At 40.0% G+C, this 25,920-nt stretch overlaps 1 protein-coding gene across 1 annotated transcript in view; it reads left to right on the top strand.

The window, feature by feature from the left end:
- The first annotated feature begins 6,874 nt into the window (after positions 1-6,874).
- Positions 6,875-25,920, top strand: part of LOC127160998 (NLR family CARD domain-containing protein 3) — a 43,943-nt gene continuing 24,897 nt past the window's right edge. Inside the window, exons 1-4 of the mRNA XM_051103647.1 lie at positions 6,875-6,956; positions 12,205-13,983; positions 16,180-16,353; positions 19,446-19,619. Of these exons, the coding sequence (XP_050959604.1) occupies positions 12,239-13,983; positions 16,180-16,353; positions 19,446-19,619 (2,093 nt within the window). The 5' untranslated portion in view covers positions 6,875-6,956; positions 12,205-12,238. The remainder of the gene's footprint in view (positions 6,957-12,204; positions 13,984-16,179; positions 16,354-19,445; positions 19,620-25,920) is intronic.

The raw sequence follows: 25,920 nt of genomic DNA, 5'->3' as shown, positions 1-25,920 counted from the left end.
AGTTCAAATGATACTAAACATGACTATGGATATCACTTGTATTCATGTAGAACATTATATTATGCTATTGACCAGTCTAAGTGAGCTGAGTGAGAGGAGATGGGTGAGGGGAAGTGGATGGAAGGAATAGGTGGAAAGGGGCTTTTCTCACATCTTCTCTCAGTGAGATGTGGAATCAAATGTCTATATCTTAATACACTGTGTGTGTATTGTCCGTCTCAGAAGATCAAAATGTCTGAGGTTCTGTAAACCTTACACTCTGGTTGTCTATGTTCATGTGTTTTGGATGAGGAATGGCTGTGATCTGTGAAGGGAGGCTGTGTTCTTTTATTTCAGTTGATTTCATCTAAAGCTGTGTGGCTGGAACTTAGATGTAGTTGTGTTTCTGCTCACCTCTTTTTCTTTTCTTCTTGTTCTTGCTTTCAGTGATTCTGCTTAGTATCAGCGCTAATGTCACAGTTCACTCAATGTATGAATTTGCACACTTGTTTTTTAATTCACTCTATCAAGTAGACTATTACATTAATGTAACAAATAGTGAATGTGATTTCAGACACAGTCTCTGGGTTTGGTCTGGGTTTGACAGTATAATGCTGTAGGCTACTTAATAGAAAACCTCGACATCCCTTCTCTCTGCTCCAAGTTGTCAATAAAGATCACAAACTTACCTGTTTGTCTCCCCAAGGTTTTCTTCTGTATTGTGACACCCAGAAGGCATTGTTTATATATTACAATATATTACAGTTTTAAAAGAAAATGGTATGTTACTACAGAATGTGGCCTTTTTAAGATCAGTGTTTGTACAGTGTAGTGGCCTAACAGTTTGATCAAAGTAAGTGACTTCATTATTATGTTACATTAATTGATAAGCAACTTATATAAGTAAAATATAAACTTAAATACTTAAATACATAAAATACTAATGTAAAGGGCACCTGTCTCATTTTTTGGGCGTGTATCACTTTAAATGTAAAGAGCTCGATGTTTTGTCCCACTTTCGGTGTGAACTAATCTCACCAGCCTGGTGTTGATCAATTAAAATACTTTGATAATGTATGCACACAAATATGGTTAAAATGTTAGCTAAGCACTACAATGACATGACATTCACAAAGCAGTCTGGAGTGAAATGATTTGCATAGACATAAATGCATTTAGGTAGATTTTGGGGTACATTACCATGAAAAATAAAAGTAATCCAATGTGTCCTCAGTGGCTCAGATGTTGGGAGAAAAAAAGAAAAAAAAAGATGTTGGGAGAAAAAAGACTCTCATTGTAAGAGCCATATTTTATAATTCATTATTTAAACATTAATTTATGATTATCATAATTTGTGTTGTATTATGCTGTATATTTTTCAGTTCATATAAATATTTTTCTGGGCATGTCTAGTTATGTCATTCAGTAGTTGCGTAGTTGCATGATTATTGACGCACATGAAAAGTTTTTGGAGAACACAAGCTTTTGACCATTATCAAACACAGTCATAACTGGAATCACAGTTCGTCAAGATACAGCAAATAAGTTGTTGTAACCCAAGTGGGTTTATGCAGGAAGACTGTAAGAAGTGTTGAATGTTTGTTGTTGAAAATAAAGGAAGAAACATAAGGAATTCATGGACTTCCGAGTTGTGACTAAACAAGTTCAATAAGAAAGATACGCGTCAGAACTTGTGGACTAACTGTAAGAAAATTGCATGTCCCATACACTCATTTTCAGTCTTACATTTAAACACAGAAAACCATGATAGCTTACTAGACATCGTTGACGTTACAGCTGCTGCTTGTGGAATCTTGATGCAGAATCGCTTTATTTTCCTCTTGCAACTACAATACTCAAAATTAATATCTGCTTCCAGAAACTTTTTTTTTTTTAAGATTTATTTTTTGGCATTTTTAGCCTTTATTGTGACAGGACATATCAGTATGGATAGTATAGCTGGGAGAGAGATAGGGGCGGGATTTTGAAAGGTCCTTGAGTCAGGATTCGAACATGGGATGCCCGTAGTGCAACAGCACTGTATGTGGGCACACTGCCCATGAGGCTATCGTGTCAGCTGCTTCCAGAAACATTTAAACACATTTTGCATTTTATAAAATAATTACAATAATTAAAATTCATGAATATAATTTAAGAAAAAATACAAAAAAATGGCTGTAACAAATTAAGAGTATTTTTTTTTTTGTTCAGTTTAATTTTTGTCAGTGTGGAACTACTTGTTTGTCTCTTCCATCTCGAGTCAGTGGTGGAGAGTAAACAGTTCAGATCCATCATGGAAGAAACTCAAACATCTGGAGATGAAGATTTTTTTCCAGAAAGCAGGTACTTCACGTAAACATATATTGTACATATTTTATGTTATGAGGAACAAGTGTTTTGTAAGGTTTAATATTGAAAACAATAAGACCATAAAGACATAAAGACATTTTCTCATCATAAAGGAATCTCTTAAATCTCTTCTGTTTGTAGTCCTGTTCATCATAAGAGACCAGAACCAGAGCCCAGCTGTGTGTCTATTAAGAGTGATGGGTCTATGCATCAACCAATAAAGTTTAACAGTGGAGATTCACAGCCTGGTGTCAGGTATAACATTTGTATAAAATATGATTATAGCATGACATTTTATATTATCATATGTTATCACAGATGAGTTCACAGTTTCTGTATAAACAATGTGTAAAATGGTTTTAAAGTTCTCTTTACAATTAATTTGATAATGATAAATTATTTAATAATGATAAGTTGATTTGTTGCATTCAGTAATTTAAAGGATGAACTTTTATCTCCCTTTGTTTAGACCAGTTTATCAGAAGAGATCAGAAGCAGAGTCCAGCTGTGTGTCTATTAAGAGTGATGGGTCTATGCATCAACCAATAAAGTTCAACAGTGGAGATTCACAGCCTGGTGTCAGGTATAACATTTGTATAAAATATGATTATAGCATGACATTTTATATTATCATATGTTATCACAGATGAGTTCACAGTTTCTGTATAAACAATGTGTAAAATGGTTTTAAAGTTCTCTTTACAATTAATTTGATAATGATAAATTATTTAATAATGATAAGTTGATTTGTTGCATTCAGTAATTTAAAGGATGAACTTTTATCTCTCTTTGTTTAGACCAGTTTATCAGAAGAGATCAGAAGCAGAGTCCAGCTGTGTGTCTGTGAAGAGTGATGGGTCTATGCATCAGCCAATAAAGTTTAACAATGGAGATTTACAGCCAGCTATCAGGTATAACATAACATTTGTATAAAACGTCTCGGGTTAGGTATGTAACCATGGTTCCTTGAGTAGGGAACAAGACACTGCGTCCTCTAGAGGTCGCTATAGGGGAACGCCTCGGCATGACTGTTGTCCTGAAGCATACATCTAAACACAACAATATCATTAGCCGGCGACAGCCTATGATGTCAGTACCCGTGCGACCACAGTATAAAGGGGCACCGGGAGAACACATCAGCTGCTTCTACATTGGAAGCTTGCGTCTAAAGCATGGCGAGGAAATCTACAGGACACAGTGTCTCATTCCCTTCTCAGGGAACCATGGTTACATACGCAACCTGAGACATTTCGAGTAAACATCGAACTGCGTCCTCTATAGGTCGCTATGGGAAACATTATACCCGCTCAGCCATTCTGAGGGGAGTGCATGCCAAGCAAAGCTGAGCACTAAGTACCAACTCTACCACACTAAGAGTTGCCCCAAGGACACCTAGACTGCTGTCAATGACATTATCCCCTTTGGCCAAAGGCCTGACCTGCATACCCCAAAGACTTACCTGTTAGGGGTCAGATATCCTGGACCCAGGGTAGAGCTCAAAGGCTCTCGGCAGATCCTTGGTAGCAAAGCAGTGTGTTCGTAAGTGACGCTCAGAGTGAGGGGAGCACTGCCGAATTAACCATAAGAGCAGCCTAAGGGGGAGGGTGGAGAAAGGGCCTGACCCCTTGGCATGGCTGCACGGTGGATCCCACAGAGCAGAGAATTCAACTCTCAGGATGAGAGGGAAACTCAGACGCTCAAAAGGGAGCAGCATGCTCAAAGTGACCCTCCATAGTGAGGTGAGCAATGCTCAATGGAGGCTCAGTTCTCAAAATAGAAGAGGAACTCAGGCACTCAATTTGGCAGCGGTGTGCTCATAGGTGACCTTCTAGGGTGAGAGGAGCACTGCAAAGCTTAACCAGCCAGAGAATAACCTAACAGGGAGGCAGAGAGTGGCCTAACAGACTGAGGTTGCTGACTCACAGAGCTCTGGGGAATGGAAAATCAACTCTCAGAATGAGAAGGAACTCAGGTGCTCAGAAGAGAGCAGCATGCTCATAAGTGACCTTCTATGGTGAGGGGAGCAATGCTAGCTTGAGCAAGAAGCAAGGGAGCAACCTAACAGGGAGACACAGAGAGACCTAACATCCTGAGGTTGCTGACTCACAGAGCTCTGGGGAGTGGAGAACTCAGCTCTCAGATGTGAGGGAACTCAGACATTCAGTTTTGGGAGTGCGTGCTTATAGGTGACCCTCTAGAGTGAGGGAAGAACTGCAAAGCTTAACCAGCAAGAGAGCAGCCTAACAGGGAGGCAGAGAGAGGCCTAACAGCCTGAGGTTGCTGCTCAATGGAGCTCCAGGGAGTGCAGGGCCCCGTGAGAGGAGTCCTCAGATGCTCAACCGGGAACGGCAAACTAAAGATAACCCTTTAAGGTGAGGGGAGCATTGCCAGACAAATGGAGGCAACAGGACAGGCCTATTCAACTCGGTATGGTTGCATAAGAGTTCCGGGGAGCTGGGAGGCATTCCCTATGACTCAAACTGGGAACGGGAGGTGCATAGCTAGCCCTTGCAGTAAGGGGAGCACACCTTAACTTGACCAGAAGGCAGTCTATACATGTCTGAAGAGCTACCGCTCCTCAGAGCGAAAGCACTCAGGAAGACTTTCCACAGAAACACCTCTCACTCGCACCTCCGGGAAGGCAGTGTACTCAAGCCCACTCCACGGAGAGATGATTCACTGGTTCGTTCTTAAGGGCAGTGTGGAGTTAAGGAGAGGAGTCCCTCAACACCTCAGCAGGAGGAGCTCACATGATGGTACATGATGGTTAAATGGATGACTCACATCTCAGGAAACCCCCTCGAGGGGAGACATGAGTAGCTCATTTTGTCCAGGGGAGCTTCTCAAAGCAAAGAGTCAGGCAGGATGTCAGGGAGCACATCACGAAGCATACACTCTGGAAAAGCTCAGCCTGAGCAGAGGACCGGTAAGTCCTGGGGTTGCAGTGCTATACTGGGGCCCTGAAGGCCAAGGAGGCTCCCGCAGAAGCCTAGGGACTTTGCTGCATGATCCAAAAAGCATGAGGCAAAAGGCTATCATCCAGGCTGTATCCAGTTCAACAGATGAGACCAGAACCACAATCAGTCGACAGATCCAGAGGTTCTGACTTTAGCAGGGGAGGTGCTCGGAGGTCCTACCCTGTAGCAGAGTCAAAACATACAAGGACAAGTCCACATAGCATTATCACAGGAGGCTCCTGCCCAACCCTGGTAGACAGAAAGGGTGGTGGCTTCTGTAAGCATCAAGGATGCTCGCAAGCCAACACTTGAGCATGGAGAGAAAGGGCTCTCGAAGTGCATATAATGTGACTATCCACATCCTATAGTTCATTAGGAAATTACTGAAAGGAAAAAAATATCCCTTCAGGTCCTTTCCATTAACTGCCCTATGAACCGCGAATCACAGGCAAAGGGCAGATAATTACACTACAACCGCAACGCACAGCATGTATTCAGCTCCCACGAGAGCTAAACACGCTCCACACACATGCTAGATTCCTTGGAAATCAAGCGGAAAAGGAGCTGCTATTCCCGCGAGAGGCGAGCACACTCATGCAAACTCAGGTACTAACACAGGTAAATAGTGAAGCACTCAACTCCAGTCTCAGTAGTCCCCCGAATGCATCACAATGGGCACAAGCCGCCTCCTCATGAGTCGAGCACGTTCAATTCATGCATATTCCTCACAAAAAACAAGCAATGAAATCTATGAGCGCATTCAACTTCCTCAAGAGCCAAATGCGCTTGCTCTTCACCACACACACACAACACGCGAGCTGTGTGAAAACAGCAGGTATCAGACTATGCTTATCCCTCGTGAGAAACAAGTAATGAATGCTATGAGCGCATTCAACTCCCTTGAGAGCCGATTGTGCTTGCTCTTTACCACACACATACAGCCTGCAAACCATGTGAATTGCAGGTATCAGAGCATGCTTAAGCAATGAATACTACAGGCGCATTCAACTCCCTCGAGAGCCGAACACGCTTGCTCTTCACCACACACAACACGCGAACCGCATAAAACTGCGGGTATCAGAGCGTGCTTAAGCAATGAATGCTACGAGTGCATTCAACTCTCGAGAGAGCCGAACGCACTTGCTCTTCCCCACACACACACAAGACGCAAACCGCGTGAAAACTGGGTATCAGAGCGCATTCAACTTTATAATGCCCCTTATAATATTCATTTATACTGTGGTCGTGCTGGTAGTGACGTCATAGGCTGTTGTCAATGTTACTGTCGTGTTTAGATGTATGCTTCAGAACACCGGTCACGCCGAGGCCTTCCCCCATAGCGACCTCTGGAGGACGCAGTTCAGTGTTCCCTCAAAAGGGAAATATAACTATAGCATGACATTTTATATTATCATATATTATCACAGATCAGCTCACAATTTATGTATAAACAATGTGTAAAATGGTTTTAAAGTGCTCTTTACAATTAATTTGCTAATAAATTATTTAATTATGAAAAGCTGATTTGTTGCATACAGTAATTTAAAGGATGGACTTTTGTCTCTCTCTGTTTAGTCCAGTTTATCAGAAGAGATCAGAAGTGTCTATAAAGAGTGATGGGTCTGTGCATCAGCTGAAGTTTAACAGTGGAGATTCGCAGCCTGGTCTCAGGTAAAACATTTGTTTAAAAATATAATTATAGTATGACAATTTATATTATCATATATTATCACAGATCAATTCACAATTTCTATATAAACAATGTGTACAGTGGTTATAAAGTGCACTTTACAATAAATTTGATGATGATTTTAAATGAAGTTGATTTGTTGCATACATGAATTTAAAGGATGAACTTTAATCTCTCATTTATAATTCAGCGATTAGATTATAAAAGTTGACATACACTGCATGTTTTCGGGTATAAGATTTCTGAAATCATGTGTATGCAGAAATTTGTGCATGAAATGTGTGTATGGATGATTTTGAGAACAAATCACGATTCGACAAAAAGTTTGTACTAAAATTGTGTATGAAAAAAATGTATGAACATGTAGGAACAACTGAAACCACATGTACGCAAAAAACACTTATAATCATGTTAAGAAGTTATATTTAATTTTAACATAATTAGCCTATAATATTAATGAAGTGTGTTTACTTGTTACGAATCTGGTCGGTGTTCTGCGGTCCGCTCACCACCAGATGTCGCTCTCACCCTATCATCACACACAGACTGTTGCACTTCACCCCTGACTACATTCCCCATCATTCAGCACGCTGATTGGGTCAGCACCTGTGACCAATCAGTGGTGCTATAAAAGCCCCGGGCTCTCCCCTTGCAAGCCACGGAGTATTGTTGTGATTATCATTGTTAGCGTTTCTAGTTTCCCTTGTTCCCTAGTTCCCCGTGTATAGCTTTCTCGCCTGGCTATCTCGTCTCAACTGTCTTGCCGCATGCCTACTGGATTATTGCTTGTATCTTGGATTATTCTCTACGTCCTGCCTTTGTCACACTTGTTTGCTACTGTTTTGACCCTGCCTGTTTGACCATGTTTTTGTCTCGTCCTTTAAATAAAAGCTTGCAAATGGATCCGCTCGCCTCTCGCCTCTCACTCAACGTTACAGAATACTCCGTCACAACAGGATCCAGCAGCTTCACTCCTGGACATTCAGCAGATATGGACACAGACCGGATTCTATTCAGACTGAAACAAGGACCACGTACACTCAAGCAACACATCCATGAGTTTTTGGCCATTTCAAATTATTCTACCCTCCCGGACTGCATTATCATCGAAATATTCTGTGATGGCATAAATTATCCTTTAAAAACGAGACTGAGATGCAAGGGTCCGCTTTCATCATTGGCTGATTTTTTGGACTTTGCTCTGTTGTATGTGGGCTCGCCGTTTACTGTGGGTGTCGTGGATGAGGAACGTGACAATGCGGTAATGGAGGCCGCGCATCCCGCTCGCAAAATGGCGGCCTCGCTGCAGCGCGTTCATACCATGGCGGCGACAACAGAGCCCGTGCACAAAATGGCGGCGACAGTGGAGCCCGTTCACAAAATGGCGGTGAAAACAGAGCTTCGTCATGTCACAGCTGCCATACCAGAGCCATGTGGAGTCGCAGCTGCGTTTCCTGAGTCAAGTCAAGGTTCCAAGTCAAGTCAAGTTGCAGCTGTGTTTCCTGAGTCAAGTCAAGGTTCCAAGTCAAGTCAAGTTGCAGCTGTTTCCTGAGTCAAGTCAAGTTTCCAAGTCAAGCCAAGTTGCAGCTGTGTTTCCAGAGTCAAGTCAAGTTGCAGCTGCGTTTCCTGAGTCAAGTCAAGTTTCAGAGTCGAGCCAAGCTGCAGCTGTGTTTCCCGAGTCAAGTCAAGCTACAGCTGCTGTTCCAGTGTCAAGTCAAGCTACGGCTGTTGTTCCAGAATCAAGTCAAGCTACAGCTATATTTCCTGAGTCAAGCAAGGTCACAGCCGAGGTTCCTGTGTCAAGCAAAGTCACAGCCATCATTCCTGAGTCAAGCAAAGTCAAAACTGTGGTTCCTGAGTCAAGCAAAGTCAAAGCAACCGTTCCTGATTCAAGCAACATCAAAACTGCTGTTCCTGAGCCAAGCGAAGTTCAAGCTACGGTTCCTGAGTCAAACCAATTCAAAGCTGTCGCTCCTGAGTCAAGCAAGGTCAAAGCTGCTGTTCCTGAGAAAAGTACGGTCAAAACTGAGGTTCTTGTGTCAAGCAAAGTCAGAACGGATCTTCCTGAGTCAAGTCAAGCCACACCTGGTCTCCACAAACCAAGTCAAGTCACAGCCGATCTCCAAGAACCAAGTCAAGCCACAGCTGATTTTCACGAACCAAGTGAAGCCTCAGCCGATCTCCATGAGCCTGGTCAGGCCACAACTGATCTTCATGAACCAAGTCACGTCCCGCCTGATGGCCCAGAGTCAAGTCACACCCCGCCTGACAGCCCATAGTCAAGTCACATCCCGCCTGACGGCCCAGAGTCAAGTCACGTCCCGCCTGACGGCCCAGAGTCCAGTCACGTCTCGTTTGACCACCCAGAGCCTCACCATGTCTCATCTGTTATCCCAAGCTCACGGCCTATTATGATGGCCAGCATGCTGGACCCACCACTAGTGTCAGTGAGGGCAGCGAACATCCCAGTGGCCTCAACACCGTCAAAATCCACCATTAAAGAGGTCCTGCCACCCGCCACTGCTCTCCCCTTAATGGCGGTTGCCTTTTGGTGTGTGTGGGCTGCACACTGTGCTCCCGTGGTCACATCTGTTCTCAAGTCTGCTCCTGAGGTCACGTCTGTTCACAAGTCAGCCGCGGAGGTCACGTCTGTTCACAAGTCTGCTCCCGAGGTCACGTCTGTTCACAAGTCTGCCCCGGAGGTCATGTCTGTTAATGAGTCTGCTCCTGAGATCACGTCTGTTCACAGGTCTGCTCCAGAGACCCCGTCTGTTCACAAGTCTGCTCCCGAGGTCACGTTTGTTCACAAGTCCGCCCTGGAGGTCATGTCTGTTAATGAGTCTGCTCCTGAGATCACGTCTGTTCACAAGTCTGCTCCAGAGGTCCCGTCAGGTCTCAAGTCCGCTCCAGAGGTCCGGTCTGGTCTCAAGTCCACTCCAGAGGTCCCGTCTGGTCTCAAGTCCACTCCAGAGGTCCCGTCTGGTCTCAGGTCCGCTCCAGAGGCCTCTTCCATCAGAGAAGCTGCGCCCAGAACCTCCTAGGGAGGCGGCGTTAAACTGTGCACTCTCTGCTTCTCTCCTCATTCTGTCTGCCTCCTCTGTCCCTGCTCTCCCCAGGTCCCAGTCCATGACACGGGTTCCTGCTCTGCCCTGGAGGACCCCTGCACCTCCTGCTCTCTCTCCGCCCTGGAGGGCCCCGGCACCTCCTGCTCTCTCTCCGCCCTGGAGGGCCCCGGCGCCTCTTGCTCCGCCTCCTGCTCCGCCCTGGAGGGCTCCTGCTCCGCCTCCGGCTCTGCCCTGGAGGGCTCCTGTGCCTCCTGCTCCGCCATGGAGGGCTCCTTAGGGATGCACCGATACCACTTTTTCCAGTACTCGCCCGATACCGATGCTTTTATTTTCGGTACTTGCCGATTCCGTGTACCGATACCGAGATTTTAAAATTTACCAGTAAATTAGTAAAATATTGGGTACAGAAACTAAAAGAATATGTATTGGTTACTTTCATTTATCAAATAGATAGTCAAACCAAAATTTATTCAGATACCTTTTCTCACATTGTCAGACATGTGTTTATTATGACATTATCACATTATCATAAACTGTGTCCTGCACCCACTAGTAAAAAATATATATATATATCAAAAATTAGGTGGTGTATATCTGGTGTCGAATAATTTTTAGTTTGACTATATAACCCTTAGTTATTTTTTTACACTTAATTATGCCCATTAAAATGTGTTTTATTACTTTCACTGTTCAATTTTTTATTTTTTATTTTTTTGCTCTATGGTACATCATCTTTAACTTAATACCATTAAAACTGCTCCATTTCAGCAGCTCAGTAATGTAATCACGCTTTTTATTGTAATAATGCAGGGAACCACTTGTTATGAATCTCCTAACTCTGATATTTTCAGAAATATAAATCACGTTTTTTTTTTATCTGAAACATGCTGCTATTTGGGCTATAATCTAAAGAGACTCAAATAATGCAGAAACACTCATGAAGCAAGCAAAACATGCGTAACGCGCTCAGTACAGTACAGCCTAGTGCATTTTACACAGACTGCTAGTTTCACTTTCGTCGTACAGTCGTATCTGCTTAAAGTTGAAAATAAATATTTATATAATTTTTTCATATTTACGAATTTGTTTTAATCCAAAAGATGCCTGTGCTAAATATGCGAACATCAATAAAGATCACACAACAAAAGTGCGCGCTCTCTTTCTCTTTGTCGCTCTCCCTCTCTCTCTCTACCGTTAAATAACTTGTGCATTGCTTTACTTACTTGTTTTTGACATATCCGACCAAACTACAAACTTTCCAGTGATGTCAAGGCGGGATCTTAACTAGACAAGCCGTGCATCTTCACGGCTTTGCCTTTCAGCTCGCGCGCACCAGCTATACAAGTGTTGATACTGAATGTTTAACATTATATTATTTGCATACATATACTTCGTAGACATCCTTAATCTCTAATGACTCCATTCTGCTGTCTGTTGTTCTGTTGTCGGTGTTTCTTTGCCTGAATACGCAGCTGTCACATGCTGGGTGATATCGGCCTTTGGTATCGGGGCATTTCAATGAGTACAAGTACGAGTACAGGAGCTCAGTATCGGGCCCGATACCGATACGAGTATTGGTATCGGTGCATCCCTACTGTGTATCATTACCCTGTCTTTATAAGTTGTATTGAGTTCAGTGTTTAGTGTCCTATCTTAAAGTTATGTTGGTGTGAGATTCCGTGCACTTCTTGTCTGGATTTACCGATTGTGGATTTTATTAAAGACTTGTTATATTTCATTTTCGTGCACCTCCTTCCACACACAACTGTGACAGTATTCTGGGTCTGTATGAAAGATGTTTATAGTGAGAACTGGTGAGAATGACACACTTAGCATTGCTTAAGGGTCAGGCGAGAGCATTTCTGCAAACATCAGCACGTTTGACAAACATCACATAAGTTTGACTCGCATATGGATGTAAAGGAAATGTTGTTCAGACAGCATGCAGCCACACATTTAGAATATTCCAAATTCACTAACATCAGGACGAGGTTAAGAATTAATTAATGTGTGTATGTACGTGTTGTGAATTAGCCAGAGATTTTTCATGAAAGGTTCTCCTGTGCATGCAAATACAAAATAATCCATGCAATTATTAGCGAATGAGACCCACTCCGCTTAATAACTCATGTACTAATGTGGATTTTTTTTTTTTTTTTAATAGCTGTGAAGTTCTCAACACATTTAGATCAAATCTGATGAAGAAGTTTGAGTGTCTGTATGAGGAAACAGCTATGCAGGGAAACCCAACACTGCTGAATGAGATCTACACAGAGCTCTACATCACAGAGAGTGAGAGTGGAGAGATCAATAATGAGCATGAGGTGAGACAGATTGAGACACAATCCAGAAGAGCAGCAACAGAGGACACACCCATCAAATGCAATGACATCTTTAGACCTTTACCTGGACAAGACAAAACCATCAGAACTGTGCTGACAAAGGGAGTCGCTGGCATTGGAAAAACAGTCTCTGTGCAGAAGTTCATTCTGGACTGGGCTGAAGGGAAAGAGAATCAGGATGTCCAGCTCATATTTCCACTTCCTTTCAGAGAGCTCAACTTGATGAAAAACAAAAGAATCAGTCTTTCAGATCTACTTAATTATTTTTTTCCTAAAACAAAACAAATGGAAATAATCAGTGATGAATATAAATTATTCATCTTTGATGGTCTGGATGAGTGTCGTCTGTCTCTGGACTTTAAGAGCAAAGTGAAAGTGTGTAATATATCTGAATCAGCCTCAGTGGGCGTGCTACTGACGAACCTCATTGTGGGGAATCTGCTTCCCTCTGCTCTCATTTGGATCACCTCCAGACCAGCAGCAGCTGATCTCATTCCCTCTGAGTGTGTCCATCGAGTGACAGAGGTACGAGGCTTCAATGAGCCACAGAAGAATGAATACTTCATGAAGAGAATCAGTGATCAGAGTCTGGCCAACAGGATCATCTCACACCTGAAGTCATCAAGGAGCCTTTACATCATGTGCCACATCCCAGTGTTCTGCTGGATCTCAGCTGCTGTTCTAGAGAAGATGTTGAGTCAAGCAGAGAGTGGAGAGATTCCCAAGACTCTCACTCAAATGTACACACACTTCCTGATCCTTCAGACAAACATCAAACAAAAGAAGGACTATGAGAAGAATGTGTCAGATGAAGACATGATCCTAAAACTGGGGAAACTGGCTTTTCAGCAGCTTGTGAAAGGCAATTTGATCTTCTATGATGAAGATCTGAGAGAGTGTGGCATTGACGTGACAGAAGCATCAGTTTACTCAGGATTGTGCACTCAGATCTTCAGAGAGGAGTTGGGCTTGTATGAGGGGAAAGTCTTCTGCTTTGTTCATCTGAGCCTTCAGGAACATCTAGCAGCTCTGTATGCACACCTCTCCTTCACAATCAACTACATCAATGTGTTTGATCAAACAAAACAACGTCTGTTTAAGTTTTTCAACCAGAAGAAAAATAATTTACTATGTAAGCTGCATGAGAGAGCTGTGAATGAGGCTTTACAGAGTAAAAACGGACATCTGGATCTTTTTCTGCGTTTTTTTCTGGGTCTCTCAGTGGAGTCCAATCAGACTCTTTTACAAAAACTACTGACACAAACAAGAAGCTACTTCTACATCAAAGCAGAAACAGTTCAGTACATCAAACAGAAAATCAGGGAGAATCACTCTCCTGAGAAATCCATCAATCTTTTTCACTGTCTGAATGAACTGGGTGATGATTCACTGATGCAGGAGATCCAAGATAATCTGAAATCTGGAAAAATAAGGGAAGCCAAACTCTCCTCTTCACAGTGGTCAGCTCTGGTTTATGTGTTGCTCACATCAGAGCAGAAGATGGATGTTTTTGATCTAAAACACTTTATTGGAGAACAAACAAAAGCAGATGAAGTTCTTCGGTATTTTTTACCTGTGGTTAAAGAATCCAGATCAGTTCAGTAAGTAACACTGAAAACAATCACTCCACTTTAAAAACTTGACCACATATATGTGACCACATAAACACTTTTTTGCACATTGTTAATGTGCAAATAATGCATTAATTATAAAACAATTAATTAAATAATTAATTAAAACAACTTAAAACAACAGTCAATGTTTCATGTTCTTTAGTCTCTTGTAGAAGGGGTGTGGAGGAATTTTTCATCCAATACTGTTATTATTATCATAGTTGAGGTTGTTTGGAGTCACATGACTTGGTTCAAATTTTCGGTGGTTGTTTTGTCAGTTTGACCTAAAGCCAACATGTACATCCATGGGGCTGGACATGTAGAAAATGTAGACAGTTGACATTATTGTGCAAGTTGGGATGGTATGGGTTGGAGAGTGCATGAGGAGTAGGGTGGTGTGTTTTTAGGGGGATTGGTGTTCCCCCTTGGTGGTAATGGGGGATGGTGGGGGGCCTACAAATCACAGAAAATGCAAGGAGAACCCCTTGAAAAAAAAAAAAATCTCTTAGAGAGTTAGGGAGTGGGGGGTGTTTGGGGATTAAAAATTGCATCAAGGTGAGTGGACCTCCCTTAATAGAAATCGTATTCCAGGGCCAGGGGCCCTTGGGAAGAGACTTATAGGCCCCTCCTGGCCTCTGACCCCCCTGTACATAGTCCCCTTTCTATTTATTTTAAGTTTAAAAATTGTGTAAATATTAATATTTGCATGTAAAACTGATGTCATTACATTTAGTTGACTACATTTTGCATTTGATCAAATAAGATCAAAATCTACTGAATCATTCTCAGTTTCCTCTCTCTCAAAATCTCCACTGATAAGCCATTGGCTGTGGTACATATAAATAAAGGGTCTGAGATTGTGGTTAGTAGTTGACCTCCTTCAGCTTGACAAAACCAGCTTGTAGATGCTGTTGCTTTCTTCAGCATCCACTGAGTTTGAGACAACATCTTTGTATTATTTAGTAAAGGTACTCAATGCAGGTAGTCTCTCAACGAGGCCTTTCCAGAACACATCCAAATCCACCACTCCAGATGATGAAGGTCTGAGAGCTGCTGTGCCTAGACTTGCCAAGTAAGAAGTTAGTTCATTTTGTGGCACATCACTGAATTGTGGAATGGCTTTGTAACACATTGTGATCCATGAATGCAGTGTTACAAGGTTCAAACAGCTTGACCTCCTGAAGAAATTTTATGGGTGGTTGCCCATCTGCCATGTACTTGTTGAGTTTATCCCCTGCACTGCTTAAGCCTGGCTAACTGTGGCAATCTGAGTCTTAATAGCAAATGGGAGTACATGGTTTACAAAGTACTGTGCACATGCTTTATACTAAAGCTCCTTATTGGCAGTGAAGCTGACATGCAGATCTTCCAGATAACTGAATATGTTGGTGGTCACTTGATGTCCACTCGGGAAGATTCTGAGAGGCTGGAGGATGACCTTGCATTTGTCAAACATGATGATCATCTGGGCATTTAGAGATTGAGCCAGATTTGTCTTTTTTAAGTGTCTCATGAACTCTTACCACCAATGGCAGTGAACATCTGCCACACATCTGGGGATGAAAAATAAGAGTCAAAGTGAAGCAAAGCATACAGTGTTCACACCAATACATTACATGTAATTAAAATTCAGAAAAATGAGAAAAAAGTATACAACTAGGCTGTGATATTGTTTGATCTATGATATTTTAAATTGGAAGTCTATGACAGGTCAACAAGGAATAATTTTACTTAATCTTGTACAGAGGTTTGTATTTTATTCAGGCCTACCTCTATTTCCAACTCTATGAACTCCTTTGTAGAGTCTCTTATGATGTGCATGGAGTTTGGGAATAATGACTGAAGTGCTGCAACAAAAGCCATCATCATGTAGGCAGCGTTATCAGTGTCAAACACAATAATGTCTTGATTAGCAATGCTTTATTCTTGTAGACACTTCACAGCAGCCAGGTGAAAGTATCTTGCCAAATATGCACCAGCATGCATAAGTAATCAAGCACTAAAATCTTCTCGGTTAATTTAATTTAATAAATACAAACTTGCTGCTATTGGACCCACTTTTCCTTCCCTGCATTGCTGTAACATATGTTTTATGAAAAATTTAATTACTGAAACATTCATTTAAAATCTAAAGAAAGGCCATATACTTGTTTTCATTATAGTTCTGTTTTGTTCTTTAAACAGGTTATGTGGATGTAATCTCACTGCTCAGTCTTGTGGGAGTTTATCATCAGTTTTACAATCCTCAAACTCTTTCCTGAGAGAGCTGGACCTGAGTAACAATGACCTGAAGGATTCTGGAGTGAAACTTCTTACTGATGGACTGAAAAATCCAAACAGTCAGCTGGAGATACTGAGGTACATGGTTTTCAATCAAATAAATTAACAAAATAGGTAGTGTTTAAACTGTAAAGGCTATGTTAATTAACATGCAAGCAGCTCATGATCCAGTGTTTTTAACATCTCTCTGAATTTGAAAATGCATCAAACATCTGTTTTAATTCAAACATTTTATTTGATTGGTCATCCTAATGACCTAATCATTAAATGATGGTGATGATGATATTGATATTGATGATGATATTATTATTATCATCATCATCATCATCTCTAGAGAGAATAAAGAAAGAAAAGAAATTACCATGAGTGTATGTACTTTTTCTTCAAACTCGCTAAAAACTCACTTCAAACTCACTAAAATACCAGCCTCAGCCCAATCAGAAGTACCACCGTTACTTACATAGAAACCTATACATCTGAGCCTGATAAAAATGCGTTTTTTAAAGAAAGATGTCAGATGGATTTAGCTGGTTTTGCATCTGAACTCTTCATATATATATATATATATATATATATATATATATAATGTGTACATTGCAAATACACTCTTATACTCATGGTGCTCAAGCGATGGCACATGCTTCAGACATCAGTAGCACTAATGATGTTCCTCAAAGTGTCAATCCCAGATGTATTGTCTCGTTTCACTCCACAGGAAACCATGACTACAGTTGAAACCTTCCTTTAGTAACTTCAAATTAAACACTTAAATTGTGGAAAAACACCCCACTATGATTGTTTTACTGTTTGTTCATGTATGTGTAGCCTACATTGCAATATATGGTTTCTTTCGGAGTACTGGTAATTTGGATTTGGTAATGTGAACATTTGACTGAATATGAATTACGAAACACTGTGAATCAATGAATGATTCTGATCCACATTGAACTTTTATACAACTGTGATCTGTAGGTTAAGACAGTGTGCTCTGAGCAGTGGAAATTTAAAACCACCCACATTTTACCAAGTTTTTTATTCTAAATTGTATCATAAGTTAAGGAAACTGATTGGTACATAAAATATTGGGTAAATTGTCCAGGTTTGGTGTTGTCAAAATGATGCTCTGTTTCTTTTCTGAGTGTCTTATTTTGATGTTCTTTTCATCCTGTTGTATGGGAGTTCTAATTCCCTGTATTTATTTTGTGTGTCTTTTATCTGCCCATTTTCCACAAGTTGAATAACATATTAAATCAATATCAGATTTGCAAACAACCTTAATAGTTATAAAAGTTGTCATCTTAGTTCATCATTATCTCACAAAGTTAGATTTTAATTAATGAAGCACCCTACACTGCACAGTGAATGTCTTTTGTACACCCTGTCTACACTTGAGAGAAATGAGATTTGTGAGCTTGCGTAACTCAGCACTGAACAAAACTCTTTTGAGCAGTGAGTGGATTCTGATTAACACTGTGTTCAAGGAATGAGAAATGTCTGTGATACATTATCTAATGCTGCAAAAATGTGCTGAAAGTAGAAACCTTTGAAGCTCCCCTAAGTGCAAACACAAATATACTGATTGAGTCAGTCACTGGTGCTCCTAAATATTTTTACATGGTAAGTAGTAGTTGCTTACTAGTAACTACATACAGTAGTTTTTGCAGAAGTTTTTAGTCACAAATGTGACTGAAATGGTTGTGCTGTAGAGCCCTGCAAATCAGTATATCAGTATACAAATTTACCTTAAAAACTAGTGTTAATGCTCCCAACTCACCATCACTTAGCTGAGAGTGCTCTGTGTTTCTCTTACATATGAGCGAGATCCGTCTTACATACCACATAGACCTGACATGCTACATGTAAATAATATGCATTTGTTGCATATTCTTGTCAGAAATAGAGTTTTTTGGAATAAGTCAGCCTTTAAAGGGCTAGTTCAACCAAAAATGAAAATTTGATGTTTATCTGCTTACTCCCCAGGACATCCAAGATGTAGGTGACTTTGTTTTTCAGTAGAACACAAAGAAAGATTTTTAACTCAAACTGTTGCAGTCTGTCAGTCATATAATGGCAGTCAATGGCTACCAAATCTTTGAGAGTAAAAAAAACATCCACAAACAAAACCAAACTAAACCCTGCGTTCGTGATGATGCACTAATGTCCTAAAACACGAAACGATCAGTTTGTGTGAGAAACTGAACAGTATTTAAATCATTTTTTACCTATTATTCACCGCTATGTCCTACTGTCCTAAGCACATAAGCAGCATCCGGTGCGTGATGTGTACGCGCTCTGGCATAGTATACGCAAGCGCCAGAAGCGATCTGCGCTTATATGTCACTCATTGTTTACACTGCACAGAGATTGTGGGTATGACGGCTATTCAAAATGGTATTTACTTGCACTTATCCTGATTGTTCAAACTGGTTTAAAGCTAAAAGATTACTTTTTCTTGTGCGAACTTCTGAGCCTGATCGCTTGAAGTTATAGTTGCCAGCTGCATATCAACACGTCACGCGCCAGATGTTGTGCATGTGCACAGGACAGTAGGACATAGCGGTGAATCAGAGGTAAAAAATGATATAAATACTGTTCAGTTTCTCACACAAACTGATCGTTTCGTGTTTTCGGACATCAGTGTATCGTCACGAGTCACAGGGTTTAATTTGGTTTTGTTTGTGTATGTTCTTTTTTACTCTCAAAGATTTGGTAGCCATTGACTGCCTTTATATGACTGACAGACTGCAACAGTTTGAGTTAAAAATCTTCGTTTGTGTTCTACTGAAGAAACAAAGTCACCTACATCTTGGATGCCCTGGGGGTAAGCAGATAAACATCAAATTTTCATTTTTGGGTGAACTATCCCTTTAAGAACAAACAGAAGCTGGTTTCTTCAGTAATAGTTGGAAATAATACACAGATTAGAAAATGTAGAAAATTACATCAAATAGATGAAAAGAAAAAGTTATGTTGAACTGTGTTTTTAAGTGATTTTTTTCCAGTAACACTGGTGACACAACTGTGGACAGCATTTCCATCAAATGTTTTATAATGTGTACATTTTTTTCCATATACATTTGTTTATAACACAACCATATAGGAATAATTCATGGCTAAAATGTGTGAAAGAGATTTGGCTGATTGTCACGTGGACTATTGCTGTGTTTCAGATTGTCTGGCTGTATGGTGACAGAGAAAGGCTGTCATTATGTGTTTTCAGCTCTGAGTTCAAACCCCTCGCACCTGAAAGAGCTGGATCTGAGCTACAATCACCCAGGAGATTCAGGAGTCAAACGACTCACTGAAAAACTGCTGGATTCAACCTGCTCACTGGAAAAACTCAAGTATGTCTACCAGGAAGATTTTAGACTTCTCTATTTCAACTCCTCAGTGACTATGTACTATATATATATATACTGTACACATACTCCTACTTAAATATTTTACATACACACACACATATTTATATACTGTGTGGAAGTCTTAGGCTACTAGTATTTTCACCAGGTAAAAAAAAAATGGTTTAGTGTATTATTTCTATGTTCTGCTGTAGTAGTAGGAAATATTAGTTCACATTTCCAAACATTCATTTTGCCATTAATTGTAATAATCCATTGAGATTTTTGTTTGCACAAGGAGTCTAAAAACTGCCAGTGCTCCACACAGAGATCTGATCTCAACATCATCTAGAATGACATGGAAAAAAAAACCCAAGAAACTGAGACAATCCAGATGCACTGTGGCAACGTCTCCAAGGTGCTTCAAGAAACCTACCTGCAAAACTACCTGAAAAACTAAGTGTACCTTTTCTGTTTCTTTATGTCATTCCAGACTGAATGATGATGGGATCAGATCTCTGTGTGGAGCACTGGCTTAGTACAATTAGTGGAGATAGAAGATAGAAATAAAACAGAAATAACTGACATTAAACCTGTGTGTGTTTGTGTGTGTGTTTGTGTATATATATATATATATATATATATATATATATATATATATATATCATGTATGTATATGTAGCAATTAATTTTTTCGGTTTAACATATTAAAAATATTTAACACAAGTAACACAGGGGCAGGGATAGGGTTAGACACCCCACTATAATTATGTGTGTGCAGAATGCTATTATCTAGTAAAAGGTGAACTGACAACCGAATTTAGCTGCAGTATGTATGTGGCCAGAACGGTCGCAGAGAGGATAAAACAGATGCAATAACAAAAAATACTGTACGGGCACTGTAAATTCATTGTTCATGATTCTCGAAATATAAGTAGAAAAATCTAAATATCGGTGTGGGGGTTCATATGAATGTGTTTCTTTGTCCCTAATCACAATCCTTTTTAACAATTTATTGAACAAAGTACATAAAAAAATGTACGTCAAAGCCATAAACCAGACAATTAATTGACATAATCGCAATTATTTCTTAGACAATTAATCATCAGCCAAATTTCATAATCGTGACAGCCCTACTCAAAACTGCTGCTTCTGACTCTTTTTTTCTTGACAAGAAGTGTGTTTATTTAGACACAGAACATAAATTACGATGAGACTTTTCAGATGCACTCTCCAACTTCACCTCAGTACCAGGCGCTAGTCAAACAAGCACAGAAATGGTACAGGTGGTGAGGAGCTTCAGTAGAACAACAGTGAACTGCAGTCAGATGAGATGTTGTCAGGTCATATGTCAGTAAAAATGAATTTTCCTGTTCTGTCAGCTGTTATACTGTGCTGGTAGTGCGTACTCTTCAATTGCATGCACAAATGTGGTGGTGGTGTCATTTCATATCACAGCAAGAAAGAAACTACAAGTATGCAGTGGTAGTTATATCATCAGTTGAGTCATGTTCAGCAGCAGCTCTTAAAAAAATAGCAGCCAAACTAATCTAATAATCCAGCTGCTGTGATGTCTATAAATCAAAGAAAAACTAAAAAGAAAAGAGGAAATCAATTATTTTTATAGCTTTAAGCCTTCATCTATATTTAATTATAGAACTTAGTTTTTGATAACTCAATTATTTTTGATAGCTCTCAATTATTTAAAGAATAATTGACTGAATAATTAGAAAAATAATGCACACCTGCTTCCGGTCATGGCCGCATCACCTGGAGTTATGCAGAGTTTTGCATTTGCAAAAGCTCGGTCACCCTTTGTCTTTAAACGGGACCAGGGAACAGAAAGAAGCAATTTGTTACAAGAGCGGAGAGATACAGAATGTGGTTTGAAGAGACCAGCAATATACTGAGGTGCTTGTTCATGCAGAGCTTTATAAACGAGCAGCAAGACCTTAAAATCAACTCTGTATTTAACTGGTAGCGAATGCAAGGAAATGAGAACAGGAGTAATTCCTAGTGCTCGTCAAAAGTCTAGCTGCCGCGTTCTGGACCAACTGCAAACAAAGTATAGCGTAATGAGATTGTAAAATTGTAAAGGGTTCACAAACTTTCAAGCAGCCTGTATATAAATATAATTTACTAACTGCTTGTTTTCTTACCAAACACTCTAGCTCACTATCTTCTCTATTCTTTTTGTATTCTGTCTGTTTTCTTTTTATTAATTATATAATTAACAAAAAGCAAAGTAAAAATGCCTCTAATATTAGCCTGCTCTATTCCTCTTCTATTCTATCCCTTTTAATTTTATTTTTTTATATAATTAAAAAGAAAACCTTGCTATATGTTAGGCTAACTGAGACTTGTCATAGCACTTACTCTTTTTTTCTTAGCATTGCTCTTTTTTTTTATTTTGACTGCTTTCATTTTCGTCATCTGTAAGTCGTTTTGGATAAAAGCGTCTGCTAAATGACTAAATGTAATGTAAGGAATTTATGCATTGTGACAGACTTTGCCATTCATTTTCTGTACAAATCTTGACTAAAATCTTGTGAAACTTGACACAGACAGAGTCTTGGGCATTCTGAAGAAGTATGAATAGAAATCTTGCTGTGAAAACTCTGAAGGAATTTGAATAATGCCCTAAATGTGAAAGAATGGTCAGTGCTATGTGACAGACTTTGCTTTTCATTTTCTCTAAAATTCTAGGTTAAAATCTCATGAAAGTTGACACAGAGTGTCTAATCTAATTAACACAGCTAACACAGCAGTCACTACTTCACTGTAAATATGCAGTAAAAACTACCTACTGTGCTTACATAATATTCACCAAGCTTGAAACAGTGCTACACAGTGAGAAAAATCCTAATAATTACCACATGGAAACTGTAATACAACAAACTTTCAACAAAACAATATGAACTGGGAGCCAATTTTTACTAACTGGTGTGACACAGACATTATTAACTGATATTTTATCCATGTTTTTGGGCATTTGTCATACGTTAAGTAACAAGGAAGGTAGGGGAGTGATAGAATTGGAAATAAAATCCAATAAATATCTTGGGTCAGATGGTTTAATACAATAACAGTTATTGATCTATTGTTTAAACACAGTTTCAAAGAAAATTTAATTGTCAGTATACTTCATACTAATGAAAAAAAATCCATTCAATTTTACAACACTGTTTCAAAAAAAAGTTTGGTTATTGTCTAAAATGTAAATAAAAAACAAATGCAATGATTTGCAAATTATTAAAATCCTACTTACCTGAAAACAGTACAAGAACAACATAAATTATTTCATTTATTTATTTATATTTAATTCTGTGCAACTACAGGAATTGGTCTCCTCACTCCAAACAATGTCTTAAACAGAACAGCTGAGGAATAAAAAAAAAAAAAGTAAAAATAATAACTTCATATAATGAACTGTAGGTAACAGGCAGGATGGTGTATGTGTAAGTAACAGGTCGGAAAGCCAAACTATTTAATTCCCATTTGGCATCTGCAAAAAAGACCAAAAAGAAAGGTGTGTAGTGAATTTAACTTTCACCAACCTAGGGAGGAGAAATAGGGTAGTAATGGGTACTCATGTCACAGCTGACGGTATGATTCATGGATCACGTGTCAATTAATGTGTGGTTATGAGTACATCACATAAGAAAGATTGGTGGGATCTCTAACTTGTAGAACCTCTTCTGTATTATGAACACAAGGAAGACACAAGTTGTAATAAAATAACAAGGTCTCTGGAAGAGGTTTGGAAGTGAAATTTACGTTCGCTGTGGTTGAGTGAGCAGTCCAGTGATGCCGACATCTTCCACTGGTTGCGCTGGTGGCAGTACAGTGGAGAAGGGAGCAGGAATCTGTTTTGACAGCCTTTAAGATGAAGCATTGTAGGATACTGATCTCCTGGAGCACCAAGGGCCCTAAGATCTGGAACACGCAGATGTGGCCCTGGAGTAGGTGCTGAAGGTCCTTAGTTTGGAACACATAAGCAAAAGTACCTGAGGTGAAGGTTGCAAATCCTTGTTGCAAATGTCTGTGTGCCTTCTGCCTCTCTGGGCTAGAGACTCAGAACGTGGTCAACCCGCTTTGTCTCTCTAGGATGGAGACTCCGGATGCTGCATCAGTTGTTGTCTCGCTAGACGAAGACTCTGAATGTAGATTATCACTTTCCTCACAGGCTAGAGGCTCAGAACGTGGTCGTATCTGTTGCTGCCTCAAAAGCTGGAGACTTGGACTTGGTATCTGTTGTTGTCTCACCTTTGCAGGCTGGAGACTCAGAACGAAGGTTGATCTGTTGCTGCTTTCCCTGTAGCAGGCCGCAGATTCAGAATGTTAGTGTTTCTGTTAACGTCCCCTGGACGTGCCGGAGACTCCGAACGCGGTGTTTCTGTTGTGTCTTTCCCCTATGGGACTCAGAACATTGTTGTTCTGTTAAAGTCCTTTCCTTTGCGGGCGGCAGACTCAGAACCTTGGTTTGTTCTGTTAGTGTCACTTCTTTACAAGTAGAAAAAACTCAGAAAAAAGGTGATCTGTTGCAGTCTCTTCCCTTAACGGATGACAGACTCAGAACTTTGTTGCTCTGTTTGTGTCTCTTAGACATGTCGGAGACTCAGAACAAGGAGTGTCTTTTGGAAGAGTACCGTTATCCCTTTCCGATGAGGAGTTTGCAATTTGGAGCTTCTCCATTTCCGTGCTGTGATTGGCTGGTTCCATCAGAGTGGGGGAACACGTGGTGGCCCACCCTTCTCTCCTCCTGTGAAATTTATTTCACCCCTGTCATAAACTGGCCCCTGGAATGTGCTGTCCACTATAGGTGTTAGTTTTGATGAGTTCCACAGTGTTAGGAGGTAAACTATTGCTAAACTATAAATTAACTTACATAGGTTAAAGGAGAAGTCCACTTCCAGAACAACAATTTACAAATCATTTACTCACCCCCTTGTCATCCAAGATGTTCATATTTTTCTGTCTTCAGTCGTAAAGAAATTATGGTTTTTGAGGAAAACATTTCAGGATTTTTCGTTATATAATGGACTTCAATTGTGCCCCCGATTTTGAACTTCCAAAATGTAGTTTAAATGCAGCTTCAGAGGGCTCTAAATGATCCCACCTGAGGAAGAAGGGTCTTATCTAATGAAACGATCAGTCTTTTTTTTTTGGAAAAACAAAAATGTATATTATTATCTTTAATGTGACTTGGGAAGAACGAGTCGTCTCAGGGAGTGATTTGTTTAGTCACACATGCGCAACATCCTATTAGGTTCTGTACTGGAATTAGTTCACCTGTTTCGAGTCTTCGGGTTTTTTGATTCGTTCGTTCGAAACTTATGGGGCTGTCACGTGATGCTGATTTTGCTAAAATGAACAAAATGACTCAAAACAAGATTTGTTCATTTTGCTGAATGAGACTCAAAGGTCCGAGTTGGTAAAATGATCTGAACTTCCCATCACTACTACGAATCACGTGTAAGTTCATCGTCTGTGTACTGAGTATGGAAAAAAACTCCATCTTATTTTCTCCTACAATTTTAGAATCGTCCGACATAGTTGTACCTTTTTGTTTGTAAACAGTAATTGACTTTCTTGCATTTTCTTAGTCTTTGCGTGTTAACTTTGTAAACACTGGGTCTGTAGTTCCGCCTACATTCAGCGTGACCTTTCGACATGATTCAATACGTACCGTCGTGAACGCGCATCCCAGAACCTGTGCTACACAAGCTTTTGTGCTTAAAAAGTATACACATTTTTATTTTCTGAAAAAAATGACTGATCGTTTCGCTAGATAACACCCTTCTTCCTTGGCTGGGATCATTTAGAGCCCTTTGATGCTGCATTTAAACTACATTTTGGAAGTTCAAAATCAGGGGCACAATTGAAGTCCATTATATGAAGAAAAATCCTGAAATGTTTTCCTCAAAAACCATAATTTCTTTATGACTGATGACAGAAAGACATGAACATCTTGGATGACAAGGGGGTGAGTGAATTATTTGTGAATTGTTGTTCTGGAAGTGGACTTCTCCTTTAAGTTGAGTTATAATGTCTGTACTTGAGCTATTTTACAAAATCTAGCACAAGAAATATGACACTGCTTTTTTTAGATCTGTAAAAAAAAAACAAAAAAAATAAATAAAATAAAAATTAAATAAAAATAAAAATTGCAAGTGAAATTAAATAAATAGTGTTCAAAGGTTAATGCTTTATCTTGTTTGGAAATCATGAACCACCTATACTAAATCCAACCCTAAACCTAACCAATACTGTTACCAAAAAAAGGATGGATGGTAATATATGAACA

Source organism: Labeo rohita, unplaced genomic scaffold (genome assembly GCF_022985175.1).
Source record: "Labeo rohita strain BAU-BD-2019 unplaced genomic scaffold, IGBB_LRoh.1.0 scaffold_52, whole genome shotgun sequence".
Classification (NCBI taxonomy): Eukaryota; Metazoa; Chordata; class Actinopteri; order Cypriniformes; family Cyprinidae; genus Labeo; species Labeo rohita.
Note: the sequence above shows the minus strand (reverse complement) of the source record. Positions and strands in the feature narration are given on the sequence as shown.